This window comes from Camelus dromedarius, chromosome 22, assembly GCF_036321535.1.
Source record: "Camelus dromedarius isolate mCamDro1 chromosome 22, mCamDro1.pat, whole genome shotgun sequence".
Taxonomy (NCBI): domain Eukaryota; kingdom Metazoa; phylum Chordata; class Mammalia; order Artiodactyla; family Camelidae; genus Camelus; species Camelus dromedarius.
This window is the reverse complement of record NC_087457.1, coordinates 17,819,511-17,845,421: the sequence shown is the minus strand read 5'-3', so window position 1 is coordinate 17,845,421 and position 25,911 is coordinate 17,819,511. Positions and strand designations below refer to the sequence as shown.

At 47.7% G+C, this 25,911-nt stretch overlaps 1 protein-coding gene across 5 annotated transcripts in view; it reads left to right on the top strand.

Annotated features, from left to right (window-relative positions):
* The window catches only part of RBPMS (RNA binding protein, mRNA processing factor), a 158,717-nt gene that overhangs the window by 117,053 nt on the left and 15,753 nt on the right, over window positions 1-25,911 (top strand). The window contains exons 6-7 of one of the 5 annotated variants that reach the window (XM_031440172.2): window positions 14,216-14,346; window positions 24,972-25,105. In XM_031440172.2, the coding sequence (XP_031296032.1) occupies window positions 14,216-14,346; window positions 24,972-25,105 (265 nt within the window). The other 4 variants (XM_031440175.2, XM_031440173.2, XM_031440176.2 and 1 more) reach the window with 4 other exon arrangements.

Sequence of the window (25,911 nt, the reverse complement as noted above, 5' to 3'; positions counted from 1 at the left end):
TCGTTTTCAGTGGCTTTAATAAAGTGCCCTTTCATAGTTATTTAACCAGACTCTAGATTTGAACATTAAGGTCCTCTCCCTCAAGGTTGTTTTTTTGGTTTGTTTTTTTTTTTTTAAAGAACCTCATATGACTTTCTTCAGAATGCTTAACTGGCTGCAAGCTCTAGATTTGTGAGAGATCTTGCTGGCACTGGGACCGCTTTGGGCATACCCTTTCTACTGTTAAAAAGTTTGGTATCTAACTTTGGGGAGGTGAAGCCGCCCCACAAACTCCTTGGTTCCAGCGTGGATTGCCCGCCAAGGCTCCAAAGTCATGCCAGAACCAGCCAGCTTTCCTGCTGACCCTCTCGCACAGGTTTTCCTAGTTTTGCACATGAGCATAAAACTGGAAAAAGACTTAGACTAACTGGCAGCCTTTTAGAGTTTGAAGGTAATCTTGATCACCAAAAACCCAAGATCTTCATGAGATAGGATGACTTTTTCCCCCAAGTAAAGAAGCTCAAGTAACCTGACCCCTCTAGTTTTCTTTCACTGTATCAGTGTTTCTAACCAGGTTAGATGCCCTGTTCTCTCTCATGAACTCTTCCTGTCATTCACATCCCAGGAATGAGTACCATCTTCAGGAATGAGAGGTGGGGAAGTGGGGATTGTATACTTAGTACTTGCCAAGTTTTTACTGTTTATCTTACTGCAAAGTCAACAGTGCGACTATTAACCTCCTGCACAATTAAGATCTAGGCTTTTTGTTATGGTTGTTCTTAAACTTTGTGGTTAAATCTTTCTGATTTTTGTGAGTCAAAGAGATGGAGAGGAAAAGGCAAATGGAGAAAAAAAGGCAAATACGGTAAAGGCCATCAGAGTACTAAGATAACGTCAGCTCTTGGAGCTGCTGTTGTAACTTAGGACCTAGTAATAGTAATAGTAATTTGTTGTAGCTGGTGGAATTGGGTGGCCAGAGAGGTGTAGATCAGAGTCTCCAAAGGTACTTGGACAGTTTTGTTTATGAGGTTAAGTGGACCTTTTGAACAGATCAGATCCTCTTAGAGAAGCTGAAGGGCAGTGAGACTTCTTTCAAAAGAATCTTCTACTCTTAAAGGAGAGTACTGTTGTTTTAAAAAATTAAAAAAGTGAATACGTAGTTAACAAAGCTTTATCTTCTAGTCATCATCAGCTTACTCCTAGTAAAAAAGAGCTCAACAGTAAGTATGAGGCACAAAAGAATGAGGAAGAGACAGAGTTAAACATAAAAAGTAGCTGAGGACACACATTCCAAAACACCACTCCTTGCCGTCTCCTCCAAGCAGGTCCCAGGCAATTTGATGAACCAGGGAGTTTTCATGTAGTCAGGATAGATTTCCTATAGCACAGACATTATTTGCACCTCCAGACTGTGTCCTCACCTCCTTTCCTATATTGGTGTCAACTGTTCTTGTTAGCTGACACTGTAGTCCAGCGCACTTCCTGTACACATTCCACGTTCTCATCTACTTTTTATAATGAACCTATGTGATAGCCTGTATTTTCATCTGAGGAAACTGAGGCTCAGAGAAATTAAATTAGATAAACTGTCCAAGGTTGCACAGTTAGCAAGATTTACAACTAAGACCTAAAGAGGAGAAACACTTGTTTGACTTTGAGGTGAAACGTATTAAGTCACCTTTCACTGTATTTCTGGAATTACCCCATTGTAACACTGATACAAGTAGGTCATTTGTTCTTCGCTTGTCCATATTTTTTTCAGTGACCATTTGCTTATTCGCTGAAGAGTTTACAGCCCTTACAGCACTTTCCAGATGACAAATCATATTTTCCTTACAACGTGCTGCCATGAGATGAATGAGGAGTTCCATTTCCAAATAATCTTTTTCAAGTACATTCTCTTCACCAAGACACTTTCAGGTTTGTAGATAGTGAGGCTCTTTCATGGCTCAGCATTACTGTCCCACGTTTGGGTGGGAGAAATTGAAAATGATGGCCTTCACCCAGCATCTGGCCCCTAGTAGGGATTTAGCAAGTATTTGTTGAAGCCATTGACAGAGGTGTGATAAAATCTGAGCGAAAGCAACCCTGACTAGATGGAGATTTTTGTATCTTGTAGGCTTTATTCTTTTGTGCTGGCCCTGAGCTGCATTTAAGAACTGGCTTATTATTCTTTCTATTGTTCTTAACTGGAGATTGCCCAGTTACTTCACCATCTTGTGGCCTCATGGTTCAGCCCTCTCAGAAAACATGTTATTCAGTGCCATCATAGAGCATGCAGGTGGAATTGTCCTTCTGTGGTCATGTGGAGCCTGTGTCAGCTCTGAGAGCATAGGGGGACCAAGGAAAGCAGTTCTTGGAACCAGTGTTTCTGGGAGTGGAGTTTTGTTTGCACTCAGGATTTATTCTGAGGTCATCAGATTATAAAACTGAATAAATCCGGAAGCAGAGTTTGGAGGAGATGGAAAAGGATGGCAAGTTTCTTAGTTCTCTGTATGCTAATAAATTTGTTACTTGTGGACAGGAAGTTTTGGGTCTACCAATGGCCTTGTTCCTATGGTTTTTCATAGTTTACAGTAATTGGCAATATGAGACTTTCCATATTTAAGTGATTAATTTCTAGCCCTCCTGCAGTGTTAAAACACCTCCTCACAGAGAAGTGTTCAAGCAGTCTGCCATATCCATCAACATCGTGGTGCTGAGGTACCTGACACTAAGGGAGGAGACTTTCTCTTGGACAGTGATCGCGGTGATCACTGTGCCACAAAGGACCGATGTTCTCGTTATTTTGTGTCTTCCTCCTTATTTTCCATTCAGAGGCCAGGGCAGGGATAGTTTGGGAAGGCATGTTCACACAGGGGCTTTTTTTTTTTTTTTTTTTTTTTTTTTTGACATTTACCACACGTGCACTTCGACTGCCATATCCCTGCCTTTGACCGGCCCCAGCTCTGACCATAGGGCACTCTGGTGCCTCGGTCTCAGTGCCCTGGACAGCCAGGAGTCGGGGAGGGGTGGTGATGATGGTGGCTGTTGGAGTACGGTGCCTCAGCCACCTCAGTCAGGAAGGTGCTAAATGACATGCACAGCTCCCTCTGTGTGAACTGTTTCCATTTTACAGTTGCAATTTGAATTTCAAATTATAGTATCACCTGCGAAACCAGGAAAAACTGTAAGCTTTCCAGCTATTGATCTGTAGAGATGGTGGCATTTTACTTCAGCTGGTCTTTATCCTCTGAAAGGCTGGTACCTTTCAGTCTATGGGCTATACTTTCCAGTGATTTCCTGGAGCTACACAGCGTTAGCATAAGCTATTGCCTGTTTCCATTAACATGGATAAATTTTCTTGAAAGTATGCTTGGAACTTTCTGACATAACCATGCATATTTAACTCAGCTATTTTCAAAACAACAAACGACAGACTTGGATTGCTCTAACATGAGAGAAAACCAGGAAAGGAGAAGCAGGGAGGGCAGAGGTTTTGCCATTGTGGCCCACCCGCCTGTGCAGCCAAGATATTACACTCTGCCAGTGACGTGTGAGTATTCCCTGCCATTCCCTGTGGATATATCAAGGGTGAATAGCCCAGGGCCCGCCAGGGAACAAAGATGGAGAACCATAATGGAGTAGAGTTGCTGAGCTCATAGAGCAGGATGAGGGAAGGGATGAGAGGAGGAGCTCTGTGGAGACGCACAGCTTCACTCCGTGGCCCGTGGTCCACTGTGCTTGTGTGTGTCTAGATTTGTGTTATTTGTACTCTAAGGTATATTTTGAGGTTCTGATTCATCAATTCCCTAAGTTAATTTCAATCTCTTGAAAACTGATAGCTGTGACAAGTTATTAAAGTTTCTGCCTTTTTATCCAGGACTGGAGCCTGCGAAGATTTAGACTGACATTTTCTTAAAAGTCAAGGAAATATGCTAAATTGTAAACCATCTGGGTTGATTATTTCTCAGTGTTACATGTCCTTGATAGTGTAATAAGTTGCAGGCACTTGGTAATACTAGTAAGTTTAACAGACTTTGGTTGAGTATCTTCTGTGTGCCAGACATAGTGCTAGGTAGGAGTAGGAGATCACAGCTCGGGGAGGGTGAAAGATACAGAAAGAGCCCATTTTCCATGTAAGTGCAGTAGTAGACAGGTGCGGTAATCAAGGTACACGTGCTGTTATGGGAGCTGTGGGGAAGGACGTTTGGTCTATCCTGGGCTTTTTAAGAGAGCAGCATGCCTTAATGAATACTTTTCTGGGTAGGACCTGTTCCAACTAAGAATCTAGAGTAACTTGGTTCAGCTTTATTAACTATCAGAGAAATGTACATTAAAATTTTTGATCTTTTTGCTTATAAAATTGAGTTTTGGTGGGAGGGATATAACTCAGTGGTAGAGAGCATGCTCAGAATGCATGAGTTCTTGGGTTCAATTCCTAGTACCTTCATTAAAAAAAAAATTAGAAACTGAAAAAAAAATCAACATTTTGTTTAGTTTTGTTTTTAATGATTCCCAATATTGTCATATTAAAAGTTGGTACAAATGCTTCTGCCTCTATTGGGGATATGTATTGAGACATTTCAGTACAGCAAGATGTATCAGGGTTCTTGCTTATCACCGGGACATCGTCATTCCACTCTTAGAATTTATCTCAAAGAATAAAAGGTATGCAAAGATTTATGCCTAACACGGCATTTATAAAAAAGTTGTGTCTGCTGGATAAATGTACTATGCTAGGCACTGGGGGTACATGGTAAGTAAAACAGACAGGCCCTGCACTCAAGTTGCATGTAGTTTAGTAAAACAGTTTTGTAGATTATCTATTTTTATAGACTAAATAGAGATACGTCCAAGCAGCAATTTCATTTAAAAGACACCTGTGCCTGCCCATATTCTTGTAAACATACCTCTCCCTCCCTCATTTTCTTCCCTTATCAGACAATTGACGTGTACCCTAAAAAGGTGAATGGCAAGTGGAAGTTTTACTCAAACACTAATTTTTTTCCTAAATGTTTTTAAATGGAGGGAGGAACAGCTCTTCCTTTCTTTCTACTCCCTTCAGTACTGTCGGTGAAGCACAAGTGGTGGACATGTCTCATAGGCCGTCTTAGGGATCAAACCTGTAACGTCTCATGCCTTCTTTCTCCCTTCCTTACTGCTCATCCTCACACAGTATGTCTCCTAACTACTTCTTGTAAAAGTCAGGTCAAAATTACCTTATGAGTATGCTTTTCTTTTTATTACAAATTTTTTAAATTAAGTATTAATGATAAATCTTCAGGGCCCAGATAGGCAGACCAGAATTTTCATGTTTTCAAAATAACTTCTTCTGTTATTCATCTACCCTAAAGTAGTATTTTGTTCTTTTTTGTTTTTGAAGGTGGTGGGTGACCTGCCTTTTCTAATTTAGGAAGTTAAGCTTTGTGGTTTGAGGGGAAGGTGTTGGGCTAGGAAAAAACCACTGTCTTAACCAGTGTGAGCGTGAGCTCTGGAGCCACATTGCTTATTGTCAAATCACGGCTTCACTCCTCGCCGCTGCATAGCCTTGGGCCTGTCACTTAACCTTTCCAAGCCCTTAGTTGGCATCCTGCTTTTGTGACATGGATTAGCAGTACCTACCTCAAAAGGATGTTCTGGAGGATAAATAGGTTAAAGTCTGCAAAGTATTTTGCAGAAAGTGTGCGCTGTATAAACCTTATTACCATTTGATATGTGCCTGGTCCCACAGACAGCCACTCTTACGTACAGTATCGAAATCTCTTTATAATTAAATTACCTACCACAGGTGGAAAAGGCTGTTTGGGCTGCTAAAGAGACAGCAGAAATGCTTTAACTGACAGTACAGTTCTGGACTAGAAAAGAGGAGGAAGGGGGTATGCTATGTAAAAGGGAGGGTGTATTCATTCAGGGGATATTTACTGAATGCGTGCTTTGCACCAGACACTGAAAGGGCACATTGGTGACTCCAGCTGACGAGTTCTACCCTCATGAAGCTGCCCAAGGTCTCTAATAGAGTAGAACTGGGCAGATGTTTTTATGTTGTTTATATGACAGAAATCCAGTGCTTTCTGGAAGTAGAGCTCTTATTAAACAGCCCAATTTGATTGCAGTTAACAGAAATCCAGGCTCTCAGAGAGATGCCCTCCAAGTTCGTGTGCCTGGGGAGGCTTGCAGGTCTCGGGAAGGAAGAGGAATGAAAGTGTCCTATTGTGGTGAGCTGAAGTAGGTAACAGTGGTGACTTAGATCAAGTCCCCAGAGGAACTGTTTTCTTCCTGCTTGTGCTCTGGGTTCCCTTCATCTCTCAGATCAGGGATCAAATCCTTTTAATACCATGGGTTGGATGTTGTTTTGGCATGGAACAGCTGCACAGTAAGGAACGAACAGGACCATGAGTGCCCAGAGGCATGGCAGAAAGTCAGTAACTGGAGGGGAGGTGACTCTGGGCCAGCTGAATGAAGACCAGCTTGCTTTTGGAATTTCCTTGGCATACTTACTTCTTTGGTCTGGACTGGCCTGCAGATTTAAAGAGTTGTTCTAGGAATATGTGTTATGAGAGAAAAATTGGAGTGGAGAGACGGTGGAAGTTATTACAAGTCAGGAGATTGTTAAAATAGTCCACGTGGGAACCTGCATTTGGGTGGTAGAAGTAGGGATGGAAAGGAAAAGGTAGTGTTAAAGGTATATAGGCACCATAGTTAATACGGAGAGGCAGGGAAGTGAGGGATCTGGACTCTGGGCTGAGATGACTTTGATTCCCACCCTGGTTCTGTCACTTGCTGTGAGCCTTTGGACTAGGGGTTTAATTTCTGTGTGCCTCTGCCTCCTCGTCATGTAAAAGGGGCTGACACTGGTACCTCCCATAAGGAGCCCTAGCACAGTGTGCGGCACATGAAATATGCTCAGGAAACGTTAGCTACTTTCTTACTGCAGTTAGTCATCGTCATCAGTCTCTGTTATCTTTTGTGTTGGGACTTAGCAGTCGTTTGGATTTGGGAAATAAAGGAGGCTTTGGACATGAATAAATGGGATACAGGACATTGTGGGAAGGTAAGCAGAGGAATTGGTTTATGAGTGACAGTGTGCTTTTGGATGAGTTGACTTTGATGCGTTTAGGATGTCTACATGGAAAGCTGTAGATTTATGCATCATCCTAAATGGAATTAATAATTGCAGCAATGAAGGTGGCCCAAGATCGGGATAAGAAGGCAGAAGTGGAGGAGGGCTGAACACAGGCTTGATTTCTCCTGGTATCTCCAGCACTGAGTACAGCTGGTTCCCTGTGCAGAACACAAAAATTACAGTCGTGATTTGTGCTGGGTGGTGCTGAACACAGCTTTTAAACTTTTCACCAAATCTTTTGATTCTTCCTCTATACTTTCTTCTTGGGGAGCTAATTGAAAGGGTGTGTGTGACATTCTGTGGTAACTAACGGTTTCCTAGGGCTGTGATACGAAATGACCACCAACTGGGTGGCTGAAAACAACAGAAATGTATTCTCTCACAGTTTAGGAGAACAGAAGTCTGAAGTCAAGGTGTCAGCAGTGTTGGTTCCTTCTGGAGGCTCAGAGAGAGAAACCGTCCCATGCGTCTCTCCTAACTTCTGGTGCTGCCGGCAACCCTTGGCATTCCTTGGCTTGTAAGCACATCATTCCAACCTCTGTCTCCATCTTTAGTCACCTTTTTTCCATGCCCTCTCCTCTTCTTATTAGGACATCAGTCGTTGGATTTAGGGCCCACCCTAAAACCAGGATGATTTCATCTAGAGATTCTTAAATAATTAAATCTGCAAAGTTCCTGTTTTCGAAAAGGTTATATTCTGAGGTTCCAGGCAGATGTGAATTTCGGGGGGACACTGTTGCACCCACTGCAGGAGCTGTGTGCGCTGTGCTGGGCCAGAGGAGCTGGGAGTGGGCTATGTTCTCAACCCCGACACCAGAAAAGCATGTCCAATGGATTAGTCCCCAGCAGACTGGGCCTCGCGAGGCTGATTTTTGAAGCGTTTACTTAACAAACTTGGATCGACTCCTGGCTGAGGTATGTGAGTAGGAGTTGATTGCTTCACAGAATCCTTGATTTATTTTGCTTATTTGGAATTTTTCATCATATTTGGACCTTCTGTGTCATGGCTGCTGTTTCCTCTGGCTGAATTCTTCATCTGTCAGGCAAGTTGTCCTGGCGGACTGTGTCCCTGAGTCTGTTCCCGTGAACTGAGTATGCTAAAAGCTAGGCCACTTGCACTCCAGGGGCCTGTCACCGCCACCAGCAGTGAGGGCATCGGGTGTCAGGAAGGACAGGGTGGGAGGTGGCAGGGAGCCTGAACCTTGAGACGTGAGACCCGGATTCTAACCCCAGTTCAGACACTGTGGGTTAGCTTTGAGACCTTGAGTAGACCTTTCTCGTCATGTAACTGAGACACCCATTCCTGCCCCATTCTCCAGAGCTTTTAATCAGGATCCAGCATAATGATGTGCACGCTCTTAGCTGTGTATGAAAATGTATGAAGATAGGTGATATTGAAGCAGGGTTGAAACAGTCTTACTTATTGAAGGAGTAGCATTTACATGCTCTCACATTCATCCACTTTCTGGGCCTGTTTCTCTCCCACAGAGAGTTGAATTAATCTACAGTTTGATCATTTCCTTCTGAAGGGCAAGCTATGTTTTCCTCCGTTCATTTTGTCAAGCACAGAGGAGATGGGTGACTTCCTGATACTGTCGGGCATACTGTGCTAGTCACTGGGGTAGGCACAGAGTAGGAACTTACAGTCTTGGAAGTAAGTACTGTGATTGGCAGCTGTAGAATGCTCTAGAACACAGAGGGGATGCTTCCACCAAAAGAAGGCAGTCACCTCCTCTCCTCCACCCCCCCGAAGAAGTGACATCTATGCTGGAGTCCTTTGCAGAATGAATAAGAATTAAGCCAGAGGAAAGGAAAGAACACCCCTGACAGAGGGAACAAATATGTAGTAGGTCTGGAAGTGGGAGAGACCCACGTACGGTGAAGTCATGAACATGACTGACTGATCCTAGACCAGGAGGGAAAACCAGGTGAGAGCCAGGGCTATAGAGGTGGACGATGGCAGGATCACGTGGGTCTTGTAGGTCGTGGTATTGGGAGTTCAGACACCGTCCAGAGAGCAAGGGGAAATCATGGAGATTGTAAAGTATTTTAAAAGTTGACCTGGGTGCAGTGCGGCCGCCAGGAGGACTATTAGGAGTCCTTTTAGTAATCCCACGACGCAGTTAAGATCAGAGCGATGTTGGGATAGATTCAGTAGGACCTTGGTGAAAGATTGAACGTGAGGCCGGATGGGGTGACTTCCAGGTCACCCTGGCTTGGGCAACTAAGCATCTCTTACTGAAATCTGGACAGGCCATTGAAGGGAGTATGTTTCATTTCAGACACGTTGAACATGAGATTGCTGTGGAATATTTCCAAATAGAAATATTCAAGGGACACAGTAAATAGTGGTCCAAAATCCTGGGACCTTGTGTTGTCAGCTTGTACTGAGGTTACGTCCGTGAAAGATTCTCCTTGTTCCTCTTTATCTCAGTTCTTTCTAAGAGTCAGTCACCTTTATCTGTTTTCAGTGTGACCTTAGACTGGAAGCTTCACCAGTCAGCATCTTTGTTTCCTCTTCCAAATGGAAAGGCAGGCTAGAGGACCTTCGTGTGCTCTTTCGGCTTTAACCTTCGTCAAAGACTGCAGTTCTTTCTTGTCAAAGGGGTTGGAGGGCGGAGTTCGGGATGTTTCCAGTCCTATCCAGCTTGAGCTCTTCTGGTTGTATACCTCATGTTAAGAAAAAGGCCTATTAAGATGTATATTGTGAGCCCTCCACAACCTTACCCTCGGAGGTGCAAAAGGAGAAAGGATGTAGCCAGATCGATGGGGCGCACGCACTGGGAAAGGACCGGCGCAGTCTCCCAGGAGGGTCGGATTAGGCCCAGACGGGAAGCCTTGGCCACCTGCTCCCTTTCTGCTCACTGGGGCCTGGCTCACTCTGGGTGGTCAAGAGCCTCTTTTGTTACGGGGAATTTAACCCCCCTCCTTGAACTCCAGTTCTTCCTAACGGGCCCAGGGCAGCAAACTTTCTGTTGTTTCAGCCTTCCCATCCTATCAAGCTTGAGCACGATGGGCAGTGACTCTGGAAGGTGAAGCCCACTGCGCAGTGCGGTTGCTTGCTCCCTCAGTAGGTAGTCGTGCTGTGGAAAACCTGTCTGTCTAACTGTTGCAATTTTCTCAGCACCACATTAGCAACCAGAAAGAGTGTGTACACATGCAAAAAGCCGATTTAGCGAACCACCCTCTTCCGTCAGAGGAGGGTGCGTGGGTTTGGGGGTCTTCATCCTCGTGCTGAAGTGTCCACGTCCACAAGGGCTGCTTAGCCCAGCTGTGATCCTGACGTGGGCCGGCTGCCTTTCCTGCCCCTGTGTTGCTGTCCCCAGCGACTCTGAGCCAAGCAGGGGATGTCAGGCTGGGTCTGCTTTGACCCTCCAGTTTCTCATGAAACAAGCCCGGGATTATGATTTTCACTTGCGTTTTCTCTCCTGGAATGTTTCATTCATTCATTCAACATACTTCTGTGCAACAGGTACTATGCTAAGTACTTTGAAAGCAAAATGCCTAACACTTCACTCAAGCAGCTAATAATATAATAAGAGAGAAAGACAAAATAACTTAGAGCAGTGGTTCTCAAACTTAAATACACATCAGAATCACTTGGAGGGCAGAATTTCCAATTTAGTCGGTCTGGGGTAGAGCTGAGAGTTTGCATTTCTGTCAAGCCCCCAGTTACTGCTGAAACTGCTGGTCTGGGGACCACACTCTGGGAAGCGCTGGCTCACAGGAAAGGGAGGGCACCGTGGGTGCCATGGTGCGGGTGTGGAGATACAGCTTGGGAGCATGGAGGGAATGAACAGCTCTGCCTGAGTTATTTACTGTTCTCCCTGTTTTTTTTTACCTACTGTATTTCCTGAGTCAGACTTTTCAGCAGTTCGTCTATGAGGCCATAAAGGTTCACTCACTGGCCCCCTTGGCACTGTAGACACTCCAAGGTACCTTGGCCACTGAAGTCAGTCAAGAGAGCCTGTCCTGTTCCACTCCAGTTGTCTCCTTGTTCTTTGTTTCTTCTCAGCCCTGCTCTGGCTACTCAACTGCCCTCCCTCCCTCTCTCAGATGGGTTTCCAGGAGCTGCAGGAATGAATTCAGACTTCAGAGATTTTGAAGAGGCGCTTACTTTAAAAATTGGTCTCTGGTTGAGGGCATCTGTAGGAGCGGTGTTCAAACTGTTTTCTCTGGACCCCTAGTGTACTTCGGGGACTGTCACGGGCTGAGGTCCTCCAGCCATCCCTGTCACCACCACCAAGTCAATCAAAACAGCTACACTTTTATTAAAAAGGATTCTGGGAACATGCTTGAAGAAAGGTTCCATCGCTTTTATTTTTAACTTTGAAAATGACTGCTCTGAAACACTTGGCTCTGGTTTGAGCCTCCCTTTGCTCAGTTTATTTGGTGCATGTGACAAATACTGTAAGGACTGAGAAATTTTAGATCTAGTTCCTATGGGTATTTCCTAAGTTCCTTTAACAGAGAAAACTGGTGTATCTTTAAACAACTTTTGGAATTTTTTGTCGGATAGGATACTGTTTAATACAGAAAGCATTACTGCACAGTAAATGCCAGGCCAAGCCGGCCCAAGGGTGCAGATCTGAGTGAGACCCAGCTCTGACCTTGAGAACGGGCTGTTAGAAACCAGCCTCACTGCCCTCCTCTCCCAGTGCTCTCCAGCACAGAGCATCTCCCCATCGGCACTTTCTCAGCTCATCCTCTTCCTGACCAACCCACTGCGTGCCTCTGGATATTGACAGTATCTCCAGATCCCGTCATATGAGTGGAGGGGGAGATGACGAGATGCAGCAAGGGATTTGTCAAGTGTATGTCCCCCTAACCTCTTTTAGCCCTCTGCCCCACGACCTGACTGTGCTGTTACTCTGCAGCTTGGGGTTTAGGGGATTTGGAAGCAACCCCCCCACCACCACCGGCTGCCACCATTCTGCTGGGCTAGGTTTTGTGCATGTTAATCAGTGAGATGTCTCCAAGCGTCACTGTAGACTCAGTGTGAAATAATGCTTTAGGATAAATGTGGAAATGTCTGGAAGTCATAAATTCCTTCAGACTGAGATCCAAACCCTGACTACCTTATCTCCATGATTTCTCTCTTTAGAATCAGATACCTTAAAAGACAAATTCATTGCATTTTTGAAACTTTCTAAAGGAAGCACCACTGATCGGCCGCAGGCCAAGCACAGCCCCTCTGATGTGCCGGTAGTCTGCTGTCACCGTGCGCTGGACGAGCACAGACTGACAAATTCCTGTGCTGGGTCTTGAGACTCTCTTGACTCTATAAAAAAAGACTCAGAATGTCTTAAAATAGCATGGTAGCTGAAATAACCATAACAGCAACAATAATAGCTTGCCATTCCTGAGAATGGTTGTTTGTTTAAAATCCAGGGCACTGGTTCTGGCAGTGGTCCGTTTCCACGAGCCAGGCTGCCACAACAGTTGCTCTAATGGAAATCATATGGACTCATCGTGGCATGAAACACCGGGGTCTGTCAAGCGTCCTCTTAACCCCTCTGTAAGGAATCTCCTTATAGAGACCAGCTGCCTGCACACCCTAGGACCGGAAGTAGGTGGTGTAGGCCTGATCATCCCAGGGAGGCTGCTGCTGCTGCTGTTTCCCTGTCCAAGTGATAACTAGTTGTCCGCTCCTGGCCTGGACTCCCCAGCCTGGATGCATAAGCAGGCTGGATTCCCGTCACAGTTCCTGAAGAGGGCACTTGAACTGCCTTGTTGAAGAGGGAGTCGGGTGGCTGGTGAGCACAGTGTGTCACACTGCACTGTCGGGATGCCCGGCTCCCCCTGAAGTATAGTTGTCTGTCCGCCCTGGACTCTCATCCTGTCAGAAGCTCCGGCCACTCTGGCTGCCGCACCCTGCCGTCCACCAGTCCACAGGCTCAGCTGCTTTCCTGTTCCACAGAGCAGTCCCCACGTGACACTCCGCAAAGCTGTCTTCTAGCCCCCTTCCCACACTGAAACCCCGCCCAGAGTCAGAGCTGGGGTGGGGGCACTGAGGGAGACCTGGAATGAGGGCTTGGCCTGGTGGGAACGAGTGAAGTGACTCTGTTGACCCTGGGTCACACGCACTGTAGACTTCTGGAAAGTCCTGAACGGTGGTGTCACTAATGGCTATACTGGGTCACCTTTTGCTGACTCCCTCGAGGGCCTAGGGAGCACCCCGGACTACTTGATTTCAGACTTTGACAAGTGATAAAAGCCAGTATTGAGATTGCTGCTTCACGGGGTCCAGATTCATAACTATTGACTGAAGTTATTTCTGCCTTTGCTGAGACGCTCCCTCATGTGTTTGCTGTTACTTTAATGGGTTGCTTCCTGGTACGTTCTGAGGCCCGGGCACTTGCCCTTCAGTCTGGCAAACTGCAGCTTGACCTGAATGGAATGGGGGCTGCACGAGGAACATCAGACCAGTCAGCTGGCAATATGACTCACTGCTTTCCCCTGGAAAACACAGTCGGTGTAAACAGCAATTGCAAACGGCCTTACTTGTATCTTTGTGGCTCTGAGCTTTAATCAGAACACCCCAGGCTCTTCATTTCCAGTCTCTAAGCTTGTAACGTCTTAAATGCCCTGTCTGCACAGTGTCTGGGCCTCGTGCTTCTAAACAGAACGTGCTTGGTGATCTCGACATTTGTCAGTAGTAATTACGCTGATTAACAGAAGAATCCCACTGTCCTTCTGGTCTGTCAGGGTCCTGCCAGTAAGCCAGTGCTCTCCCAGTGGCTCTGCAGTGGGTTTTCCTGGTATATCGCCTGCTGGCTCTTTTCCTCCCTGTTTCTTCAGAGGGCCACATTTGCTGTTTTGTGCAGGAAATCCCCACTGTTCTTGGGCTCCCCCTGCTACAGTTGGAAAGACATCAGAGTATCCAAGGTGGAGCCCAGGCCTGAGATCTCAGCAGGCCAGACAGGCAGCAGATGCTCGTTGCTGTTTTCATTTTGTATTTACCCTTCCCTTGCTTTGCGTTTGGGGGACCAAAGCCAACAGGTTATCAAAAGAATGAGAATAATTGGACTTCTGACACTGATTGGGGCTCGGGGTTATTGGGTGTTTTGTTTCTGATTTGAAACCAGCTGTTTGGTAACCACTAACTCTTCCCTTATTCTTTTCTTGCAGATGAGCTCACAGTGCCTGCACTTTACCCCAGTAGCCCTGAAGTGTGGGCCCCGTACCCTCTGTACCCAGCGGAGTTAGCGCCTGCTCTACCTCCTCCTGCTTTCACCTATCCCGCTTCACTGCATGCCCAGGTAATTTATACCCAGCGGCCACGACTTCACTCACTCCACCACCAGTCCTTTCAAACCTGGTTCCCCAGAGCACACCATACAACTAACACCTATCCAGCTAACAGATCCACCTTCAAGAGATTACTGATTCCCTCTAAATCAAGCTGACACTCCTCCGGGACTCATGAGGACCATCTGACAGCAATGATATCACCCACTGCCTGATGTTTGCCCGAAACAACACCTCTCTCTTCCTTAATGATCTCACCCTCATATCACACACGAGAGACCGGGCCCGGTGACCTCCCCAGCTCCCAGCCGGCTAGTGGGCGTCGCCCGAGCGTAGACCTGTGTGCCTTGTGTGGACGGGCTGCAGCGGGAGGCGTGCACTTGTCACAGGGCCTACGTGTGTGTGTGTGTTTCTGTGTGTTGAGGGATTTCCACTCTCGTGTTCTGTGAGATCCAGTGACAGAGGGGAAAGTTGGGAGGACTGTGTGCTATCATACGCATGTTAAAGAAAAGGTAAGGGTTCCTTTTTTCCAGTTTTAAGAGACCCTGCAGGATAGAAGTTACAGTATAGTGTCTTAAATGTAATCATAGGTCAAGATAGAGGTCTCTCTTCTGACCAGCTTGCTTTCTTAGTTAAGAATAGCCTGAGTTTTCTAAACAAACTCCCTTGTGTCTTCACAAAGATTACTGTCTACGTACCAATCCTTTCTCCTCCCTTGGGAAAAAAAGTTTCTGTTAGCTTTACTTTTAGTACAAGAAGTAGTAATCAGTGTGAAGATTCAGAGTGATGGTCAGTAGCGAAAAAAAGGAAAAGAAAGGCAGTGTAGCTTTCATTTGTCTGACTGCAAGTGTAATTCCTGGAAGCAGGAAAACCTGGTTTTGATAAGTTGTCATCCTGGAAAGGTGGTAGTTTTGTTTGTTTTGCTTAGTGTTTATTTACAAGTCTGGATGAAATAAATAGCTTCCCAGAAAACTCTTAAAACTCTCTGGCTTAAAACTCTTGTATGTTGTACAGAACTTACTGTGTTATATAAGACACCTGCAGGCAGCCCCAGCGAGCATTCTCGCAGGCTGTGGGGTCAGTTGTGGTGTTAGCTGGACACCCGTCCATTCCGTTTCAGCTGAGTTGTCAGTGCTCCGTGTGTGCACGGACAGCTCAGCTTCCCGGGCACCATGCAGGCAGACTACAGAGAGAAGGCCTTGGTGCCTGGGCCCCGAAGTGATTACCCTCGGTGTTGGGAGAAGTGGGTAGAAAGTAGTACCAGCAGTGGAGGAAAACGTAGGTGGTGGTGGTGAGAGTTCTTGGCACAGAAAACAGAGCAGCAGGGTTCTTCTGAGGCTGATCACCCAGTTTCTAGATTCACTGTGCTTTTTGCTTTCCTTCCCTGCTGCTTTTCCCACCTTTGTCCATGTCAGCGTGTGGTTACCCTTGCAGGTAGCAGGGGAGGGAGGAGAGAGAGTAAACCTGCAGGTACCCTCGTCTGAGGTCTCAGAATGTTCGTAGTGGCCTCAGAGATAACTCTGTAGATGCTGTGGAGCAGCTCAAAAAGTCCCGTCTGTTGTGGCCCAGCCTCGCCATCTGTGGGCATGTGATCCACCTCTTCCTCTTCCTGGACTGCCTAGATACAGATCAGTTGACATTTGAGACAAATGTTCATAATACCATGAAATGGTGCCAAGTTGGCATAATCGTCTAAATATCCATGGCTTTGGTTAATCAGCAGCAAAGCCTTTCACCATTGCCCTGAAGAGGCAAGAATTGACAATGGCCAGAAAGGACCGGCAATGGTGGCTTTTGGCCGTGACATCTGGGTAATTTGCCCTTGCTTCATTCATATTACGGATGAAATCAAAAGTCATTCTGGGGAATATGGTGGGAGAAGGAGCTGAAAAGTCTTAAGAGATTAGAAAGCCCAGGCCATTTGTGAGAATGGATGGTGAGAGACAGTGCCAAGATTAGATGGACTCAACCATTATGCCTTAATGGGATGGACTGCCCATGGTAGCACCCTCCCTGTGTGCTCATCTTTGATTGTGAGACTTCCCAGCCTGGAATCCACTTGGCACCGCCACGTCGGTCCTAGAGTTGGTGGGACTCTCATCTTACCAGTGAGATCCTTGTGCTCAACCCCACTTCTTGTTTGGGGTCATTCCCAGTGCAAGCTTGGGTTCTGTATCCTAAAGACTGGTGAACAAATATGGTTACTTAAATGTCTTTGTTCAATATGAGAATCATAGAATGAACTGGGAGAGGCTTTACAGATCAGCTGGTCTGACCCATTTTACAGATGAGGAAACAGACCGGAGAAGATGGAGAGTTACCCAAAGTCGCAAGTGGCTCTGCCATGACTAGAGCCAGGTCACCTGACTCCCAGCTCTTTCCACACTTCAGTGCTGGCTCACCAAAGACTAATTCTTTGATGGAATTTTGGGAAGGCCTTCCTCCAGTGACTCCTTGGATCTTTCTTCTCTAAGTAGATGAGAAGCCTGTAAGAAGAGACTTGGAGGCAGAGACAAGGGAATCAGAACTTAACCTTCACCCAAAGGGCCTAAGAGAATTTTTATTAACTGGAGGTAGAGCAGAGGGGAAGACCAAAATGGAGCATCCCCTTAGTGGATAATTCCGTTTTTGTTTTGGAAGTCTTATTATATGTCTTTGGAGAAGCTTTTAATTTTGCTTTTCTTAGCAATGTTGTGCTCTGTTTTGAGACATGGATTTTTTTTTTCTTCTAGTGTTTCTCTCCTGAGGCAAAGCCCAACACACCTGTCTTTTGTCCACTTCTCCAGCAAATTAGATTTGTCTCTGGGAATGTGTTTGTAACATATCAACCTACTGCAGACCAGCAGAGGGAGCTCCCATGTTGAATTTGCTTGTTAGCTATTTTTCCCCCTTTTGCAAAAACTATTTCTTGGTAACATTTGAGAGATTTCAATAAAAATTTTAATTAGAGCAAAAATGATCTCAAGTAGACTGCAGCGTTTTGTTTTTGTGGTGATGTGATTTTGGAGACGTTATCTCTTAAGATTTTGGTAGAACTGGGCCCATGACACTAAATATACATGATATGAGAGCCGCACTCGAAGCACCCTGGGGAGGCTTGTCCAGAGCCGAGGCCTCGCTGCTGCTGCTTGTATCTTCTTAGGCTCCTGAACCATCAAGAGCTTCGTATTAGAAGAGTCTCATTCTAGCATCCATGAGTCACATCTGCCAGGAGATCTCACTTCAACAGGGTGGATGTGTTTTCCAGTCTGTCTGGTCGAGAACGAGGACCCAGGAGACAGAAGCTTTCATTGAAAAGGAGTTGCATCTTATGTCTACTTCTGCCCAGCTTCATTATGAGGTCTTTCTTTGCCTCAATCTCTGAGTTGAAGATGCTTATTTGACATCAGATCCCCCTTTTAAAGAACTTCTGGATAATTCTTAAAAATTATGAGGCAGGGAGCAGGACTATAAGCCTCAGAACTGCCTTATTATTTTAGAAGTGGAAGAACAACATGGTGCAGCAAACATCTGATTTCGAAGATCATTAACAATCTAAGAAATGATCGTCCTTACTTTCACCGTCCTTGGTATTTGAAATGTATTAAACTTGTTATGCGAGTCACTGAACAGGAGAGGAAGGTTTCGTCTGTGAGCTGTAGGAAAGTTATACTCAGAAGAGAACATACGGACAGCCCCTCTCACCTCGTATTCACACAGCTCGGCTCTAAGTCTGGGTTCATCTTTGCCTTTAGTCTTGCTGCTGACAGGGCGGAGAGAAAGTTAAAGTGCACTGTCCTCACTGCCTCCTAGAAACAGTACTGTGTACCCCTAACCAGAGCCACACTGTTGGGCCAGAAACTTTGCAGGTAAGTAGGACTGAGAGAGCAAGTCCTGGTTGCCTGTTTCTCCCACAGAGGCCTCATCTGCCCTGAGCAACAGCAGGTCTCCCCCCAGCGCTGCTGGGCCGCTGATGACTGGGACACATCACCTGCCTGTAAACAAAAGGTTTTAAAATCACAACACAGACTTCCCAGGGCAAGACCTGCCCCTTGGGAGGTCCCTTGTGACACACTGGAAAAACTTTAAAGGTTAAACCCAAAATAAATGCAAGAGTGGACCATGGGAAAAGAGACATAGGCAGACTGGGAAGAGAGGTCCCCGGGGAGAGATGGGCCTAGGGTGGGCTGTGGGTGGCCTAACTGCTGGGCCCCCACCCCCCACCCCTTCCCCATCCAGGCGTCTACTGAGCAGCGCTGTGCGACTTTGGAGAGCTGCATTTGTAAATTTTTTTAAAAAGCTAATCTCATTAAGCATCTCCTCTGTCAAATTGTGCCCCACAGAGAATACTGAGATAAAGGAGACAGGAGAACATCGGCTTTGGCGTGGGTCTGACCTACAGCCACAGACAGTGCACGCGAGTGTCTAGAGGGAGGCGGGGAGCAGGCAGGTGTGAGTGTGGACTCAGGCCGGCAGCGATACTTCCTGCCCAGGCATGTGTTGGGACTCACACGAGAAGGACTTCTGTTCAGAAGGCGGTAGCCAGGGCTGTAATGGTGACTGGACCGTAGTGGGACCCTGACCAAGCCCCCGGGAGGCAGCTGCAGCCCCTCACCAGCCAGGAGATTGGGCCTTGCTTCTGTGCCTCACACACAGCATCTGCTCTTAACTCTTGACATCCTCATTCTTGGGGCTCGGCCTTCACAAAGGTGCATTGTCTGCCTTCAGCTTGGGGCTGTGACTGTCCGGGGAACCACAGCTTTGAAGGACTGCAGTGTTGCCTTTGAGGCAGTACAATTCACGGATCTGAATTGTTTCCAGGTAGAAACAGAACTACTACTTCTCCGACGTTTCCCTTTCCCTCTAAATCTGCAGCTCCGTGACAGTCAGGCTGGGAGGAGGAACCACCGCTTGGTACTCCATCTCCTGAGCACACTGGCCTTGTCTAGTTCCCTGTTTTGTTTGGCTTTCTGGTCACCTAGGAGCATCTGGCTTAACTCCCATCAGAGACTGGGGGCAGGCAGGCCAGGCCAGGCACTCTCAGCACCGGCCTCCTGTGAACCTGGGACCCCCCCCCCCCCCCCCGCTTCCTTTCCCAGTCCCCTTCCTGGGCTCTTTCCCTGCCAATCCCACGAGGCCTGGCCTGGGCTGGGACTGGAGTTCTCCTGGGGCTGCCTGGTCAGACGTGGGCTCTGCCGTTGATAAGCTGTGGGACCTTCACTGAACAAGTTCCTTAACCTCAAGTGGGGCTAGTAATCCCTCATGTAGCGGGCGCCCTTGGCCCTTCAGAGAGCGCCTGGCAGACAGTAAGAGCTTAGTGCTGGCCTTTTACAGAGCATTTGAATCTTCAAGAAGGAAGCCCAGGACAAGCTCCCCACGGGGCTGTGATAGTTGAGACACTGAGAACATGGATCACGTCCTGATGACACTGACGGGGCTGCAGAGTCCTCATGGCTGCAGCCAAGTCAGAGGCCAGAGGCTGGAAAGAATGAGGAGCAGGTGAGCAAAGCGAGACATCAAATGACAGCCACCACCATCACCAAGTGACGGTACCTGCCTTGCACCCCGCATCTGCCGGGTGGTCTCTGCAGCTTGTCCTGGCACCAGGACCCCCTGGAGGAAGTCTCCCCTGAGGCCAGGCCTGGACACGCCCCTCAGAAGAAAGCCTGCCCTGACAGGAAAACAGATCAAGAGTGGGAAACAGCTGAATTCTCAGAGATAACAGATGGTTCGTGTGTGTGCCTTTACTCAAACCCATTGTCCCTGAACTCTCCAGCTGCTGATCACCCAGCCCATTCCTCCTGGGCATTCTAGCTCATTCTTCTCACAGTCCTTCCACCAGGACTCTGCCCAGCCCCATTTCCAGGCTGTGGGGTTACATTTTGTGTCTTAGGGAGATGATTTTCTTCACAGTCCTGTGGCTGAACCCCAGGGGAGCCCACTTCTGGCCAAGCAAATACCCTGTTTATCTTCTTGCGTCCTTCTGTCCGTCCCTTCCCCCACCTTCTCTGCTTTTGGTATTTGGAGAACTAAGGAGCTCCTTAGTAAGGCAGAGACAAACCTTTGTCCTGTCCTCACTGGCCCCTCAGAAGCAGTCTGCAGTCCTTCTTCCAGAGCCCTTGGGCCAGAGCTGCTACTGAGGCCCAGATGTCCCTCTCCAGGGCAGCTTTCAGCAACAGCTGTGCAGAGAGACCCGTCAGCCCCCAGTGGAACTAACCACTGCCGGGACTGAGAGAACAGCTCAGGGGGCCTCCTTCTGACTGGGGGGCACCAGGATTGCCTTCATTGGCTGCGCTGTGTTTTGCAGGTTTCCTAAGCACGTTCCATTTTCTCCTTGGTAAGGCTAACCTCACTAGATCCTGTGTCTGTTCCCGGACATCACTAGCAGTGAGAGCCCTTCACTGAGTCTCACCCGTAAGTACTGTTCGCGAGTCCACTGCTTTGGGATTACTAACAATGGTGTGGTCCCCCCATCACAACAGGACAGGTGGTGCCAAGAGCTGGCACATAACTGGGACTCAGTGTTTAAAATCAGACAGGCCAGGTTTTAATGAGAATTTCCACCCATTCTTCTAACTTTGGAATTTTAGGCAAATTTTTTTTAACCTCACTGAGCCTCAGTTTCTTCATCTATCACTTATTTCATGGGGTTATTTTGGGGGAAAGAGTGAAATGCGTGGCATGGTGTAATTACTGTTAAACGAGCTTTTCCGTTTCCTTTTTGGAGTAGGAGGTGGTCAGAACCCCAGGCATGGCCCAGGGGCTCCTGAGCCCTCCCTTTGTAGCTTAAGGAGCAGTTAGGATGCAGGGACTCAGGACAGCACCCTGCCAGGAGAGACCTAAGGCCCCAAGGCAGGCTTTTTTCTTTGGTCAAGGGGAGAAGCGGCTAATGCCAGGGCAAAACGGGCGTCTTTGGTAGGAAGAGGCACCTAGATACCGCCGGGAAGAATGTGAAGTCTAACTGCTTTGTAGCAAGTTTACAAAGAAACTTTGGAATTATAACATGTAGCCTTCATAAAAGAAAAGTGAACTTCTCCTTGAAGAAAACGAATTGTGACAGGGGTAAAAAGGAAAATCGACTCCAAATGGGATCATGTTTTATTCAGGGTTTGTGCTGCCAGTGGGGAAGGCCAGAACTCGGTGACAGGATGGGAAAGTGGGACACCCCAACTTCAGGACTCATCCGCTCTGCCACGAAGTGCTTCTCGCTCCACTGAGCGCAGTTCTTGGAGACCTCTAATGGCCCCTGATAACAAACATAGTTAAAAATTAACAGACTGACAAAATTAAATATGGATGACAAGCAACCACTGTGGACTTAATCTGACACAGGGTGTTACACGCTTGGGTGCCCTCAACCTGAGTGGTGTCTTGAGTGAACTTCTGCGATGTCTGAGCACATTTCACATGCCTGACAGGGAAAGAGTCGCTCAGGAGAGAAAATTATCCCTACAGGTTTATGTTTAATTAAGCCCAGCCTTGAGTGGTCTTAGCAAGAGGTGTTCACAGGCCTGGGGCCTTGTTTTGGGGTGTAGACCCAGGTGCTGCCTGGTCTCGGACCTCAGCCACATCTCCCCATGAAGACTGGGAGGCCATGTGGGGTCACAGGGCTGCGCTGGAACAGGGCCTTCTCCCGCCAGGACTTGCTTGCTCACCTCCTTCCCAGCTGCTGGGATGGGTCAGATGGCAGACCTCACCTTTGGACTAGTTCACGTAAATCTTGACGTTCTGCCTGGGTAATGGAAACCTGTCTCGTTACCCTAGGCAAGGAAGATTAGGTGTTAAGTAAGTAGCAGAGAAAGCTGATTGCATTTCGTGTCTGTGTCTAAGAAAGAGAAAGAGTATGAGTGGGTGGGTGGGGGGATGTTCCTTTAGAGAGTAATCCTCATGGGTCTCATTTCTTGAAGGAGAGAAATTCCTGAAAAGTGTTCTTCCAGTTGTGGCGAATGCTTTATTAGAAATGGGGATGGTTGCTATTTAAAAGAGCTCTGTAATTAGTCCCATAAAGAGGATGATTTTTTGTGTGTGTGTTGCAAATCATCACTCCAGTCTATTTGGTGAGTTTGGAGTTTCTTGGACCAGAGTATGATTCTGGCTTGGCAGCCTCTCCTCAGCCTGGCAGCCCTCAACAGAGTTCGCTGTGGGACCTGACCTGCTTTATTTGGTGATCCTGCTGAAGAGCGGATCCTTAGATCTGAAGTCGCTCGGAGTTGATTATAATTAAATAATGTGTGAGTGGCTGGTGGCCGTTGGCTCAATGCTGGGAAGGCCCTGGCAGGATATCTTGGGGACAGTGGTAGAAACCTGCCTAAGAATATCCATGCCTTAAAAAGGAGAGAGAGCTTGGTTCTGAATATGGTGCTGGGAAGTCTGCTTTCTGGTAGAGCACCTGCATTAGAAGAGGTAAGAACATCTTCACGCTCCTCGTAGATTAGACATCCAGGGTGCCAGCTGGTCGGACAGTCTTCCAGCTCTAATTAGTTCCATTACGAGCTGGGAACTTGGATGTCGTGTTGGCGTGCCTCAGCCTCCTGGATCCACGTCTCCGCTGGAAGGGGCATTCCAGACCAACATTTCTCAACACCTACAGGTATTAATAGCTGTTATATAATAAAAAAGATTCTGTGGTCAGGTAAACTTGGGAAAGCCAGGGTTAACTCAAGGCAAGCAGCTTCTCAGAGCCTTTAATGTACTAAGGGGTGTCTAGAATCTGCTGAGGCTGCATTTTTCTCAAACATACTCCACTCTAGAGCATCTCCTCTTCTGTTCACATTTTTGGAAACCTCGTTCAAGAGCAGTGTCTCAAATGTGAGCATATATACGCGTCTTCATCACCTGGAGGGCTTGTGAAATGCAGATCCCTGGGCTCTACCCTTCAGTTTCTGCGTTTCTGACATGTCTCCAGGTGCTGATGGTCAGGGGCCACACTGAGAACCACTGGTCTAGATTTATCCCTTTATTCCACAGAGAAGGAAGTAGCTACACTAAGGGGTATTTGTTAATATTAGCTGCTGTGAATTAAGCCAGCTACCTAATGAGCTCTTCTGTTTCTAAAGGCACGTGGGATGATGAGCCTCGGTTACTAGGAAGGGGAGAGTATAATTGCAAATAATGACTCTCGGTGCTTTCCACTGTGCTGCTGGAAAACCGCTGTAGCAGGGCTGGAGGATAAGGCAGGGCATCCAGCCTGGAGCCCAGTCAAGGTCTTCCTGGCCTTGGCAACACTACTAGGAATGTGAAGTCTGTATGTATTTTAATCCTCTGGGCCTTATTTTCCTCATCTATAAATGGAAGAGGATGGCAATTATTTTTACGGATACCTAGTCCTCTGTCTGGCATTCCACTTTATTTTTGCTCTGGGTTATTTCTTTTTCTGGGTGCTCTCCTGTCTAGTCTGTCACCATTCACAGGAGTCACTGGTCCCATGCTGAGGTGCTGGAGATTTCAGTGTGACCCTTGCAGGGCCACTGCATTTGAGAGTATTCCTGAGGAAGTGCAATAGTGGACTCCCGGACAGTGTGGCCCCTGCACAGTGAATTTTAACAGTAATAACTGTCAGCATTACTAAGTTCTAGCAGAGACGCGTCCCGGGTCTTCTGTGGGGTTTGTTGACCTATATGTCACAATCTGTGTGATGTGCTTAGCAGTCTCTGGCACATATATATTATGTTAGAGGTTCTTAGGGGACTTCAGAAGCTCCCAGCATTGCATGCAAGGTTGTGAGCGTGCAGTTGTGTATCTGTGATTGAGTACACGTGCGTTTTTCTGCAGACAGGACCACTGCGTTACAAGGAAGGTCACCCATGTAGACTTAATGCCTGCTGGATTGTTCCTGGAGCCGGAGTCAGGGAACCATGGTTTCCTTGGTGTTTGTGATGCACCTAAAGCAGCCCCTAGGCAATGGTCAGAGTGGCCACGAGTGACCTCAGGCCAAAAACAACAGCAGAACAGGTGGCCTTTTTCTTTTTCCTGGAGAACCACAGGGATGAGCACCGAAGAGCTTGTTCCCTGGGGTTGGCTGCCTGGGCTAAGGTGTGTCCCTGGGAGCTCAGCTCACTGCCCTCTGCTGGCAGGTGGGTGCAGCTGCGCCTCTCAGAGTTGGAGGGAGGCAGCCTTGGGAGTCTGGGTCGCGGTGAGCAGTGTGTCTTAGCCTTGGGGCACCAGAGGGATGGATTTCAGGGCCTGCTTTTACTTCATTGCCAAGACATCCTCCCTGAGAATCAGCCAGCAGGCTGAATTCACCCTGGCTCAGAATCCACCTGTCACCTGGATTGCTCAAGTCATGTGGCTCAGGCTGACTGCAGTGCTCTGACCCCGCACCACAGGCGCGTGTGCACCTGAGAGAGCTCGAGGGCTGTGTGCGGGGGACAAGGCGCGGGTGCGGGAGAGGCAGGCACAGAGGCTGGAGTGGGTGCCGGGAGGTGAGGGCCTTCCTTCTCGCAGTCACCTTCACTGAAGCAGGAATCATGCCATCCACTCTGCGCTCTCCCCTCCCCGATCAGCCTCCCTCTCCCCGCGTCTCCTCTGTGAAACACCAACGTGTCTTGGCCTCCTTGGGCTCAGCACCCCAGCCCCACACCCAGGCAGCACCAGCCGCCACACTGCGCTCCCCCGACCCTGACGCACTCGGACCCATCCCCTTCCACTGTGTGTTTAGGTTCCCAGCCCCACACCTGCCACAGGGCTGTGCCCCGGGCCCATCCTTTACCTCCTGTCTCAGGAAGGCAGCTCCAACTCTGCCCTTTGCTTAGTGAGCAAGTGGACTCAGATGCACAAAGCCATAAGCCATGGGTAGGTATGAGTTTTTTCTTTGAGTCTGTTTCTCTGTTTTCCTCCCCTCCCTTCTGCCCTCTCCCTCTCTGCCCTTGTACTTGACCCCCTCTCGCCCTTTCCATCCTCCTGCCTCCCACATTTCCCCTCTTTATTTCTCTCCTTTGTCCTGCATACCCCCCCCCCCAATTCCCAGGGTGACATGTTTTTAGCCTATCTGCTTGTGACATTTTTGGTCCCTTGTCTTCAAAATTGCCATGAGGGTGGAAACAGCTCTGGCTCAGCCTTAAATGAGCTTCAGTACCTCCCGAGGAATACAGCTCTGCCCTCTCAGAATATGGGGGCCCCACTCTGGCTGGTAATCTGATTTCTAGTAATACCTGATGTGCTCCTCTGGTGAGACTACCGCACAGCGGGCCCAAGGGGTTCCCCAAGGTGTGGAGCCCCAGCGAGGCAGAAGCTCAAAATACATCCTTGGTCCTTTAAAGCCCCTATTTCCTGGGTGAGTGAGGCCAGAGTCCCCCAGGTGGCCCCTCATGGTGCAGTAACAGCCACTCCGTGAAGGAGGCCCACAGGGTAGAAGGGAACTCCGGGGACTTCTGCACCAGTACCCCAGGGGTACTGTGTGGGCTCTCTAGGACTCACTCCTAGACAGCCCAGCTCTTAGAATCAAGTCAGAACTAGTGGGGGCTCAGCTCTGGATTCTGACCAGCCCTGACCCCACTGGGTTCTATGACCATAGTGGATGTCATTCAGAATACCCAGACCTCAACTGACTTCCCCTCCTGTACAAATCAGGTAAGAAGAGGCAGAAGGTCTCCGTCAGT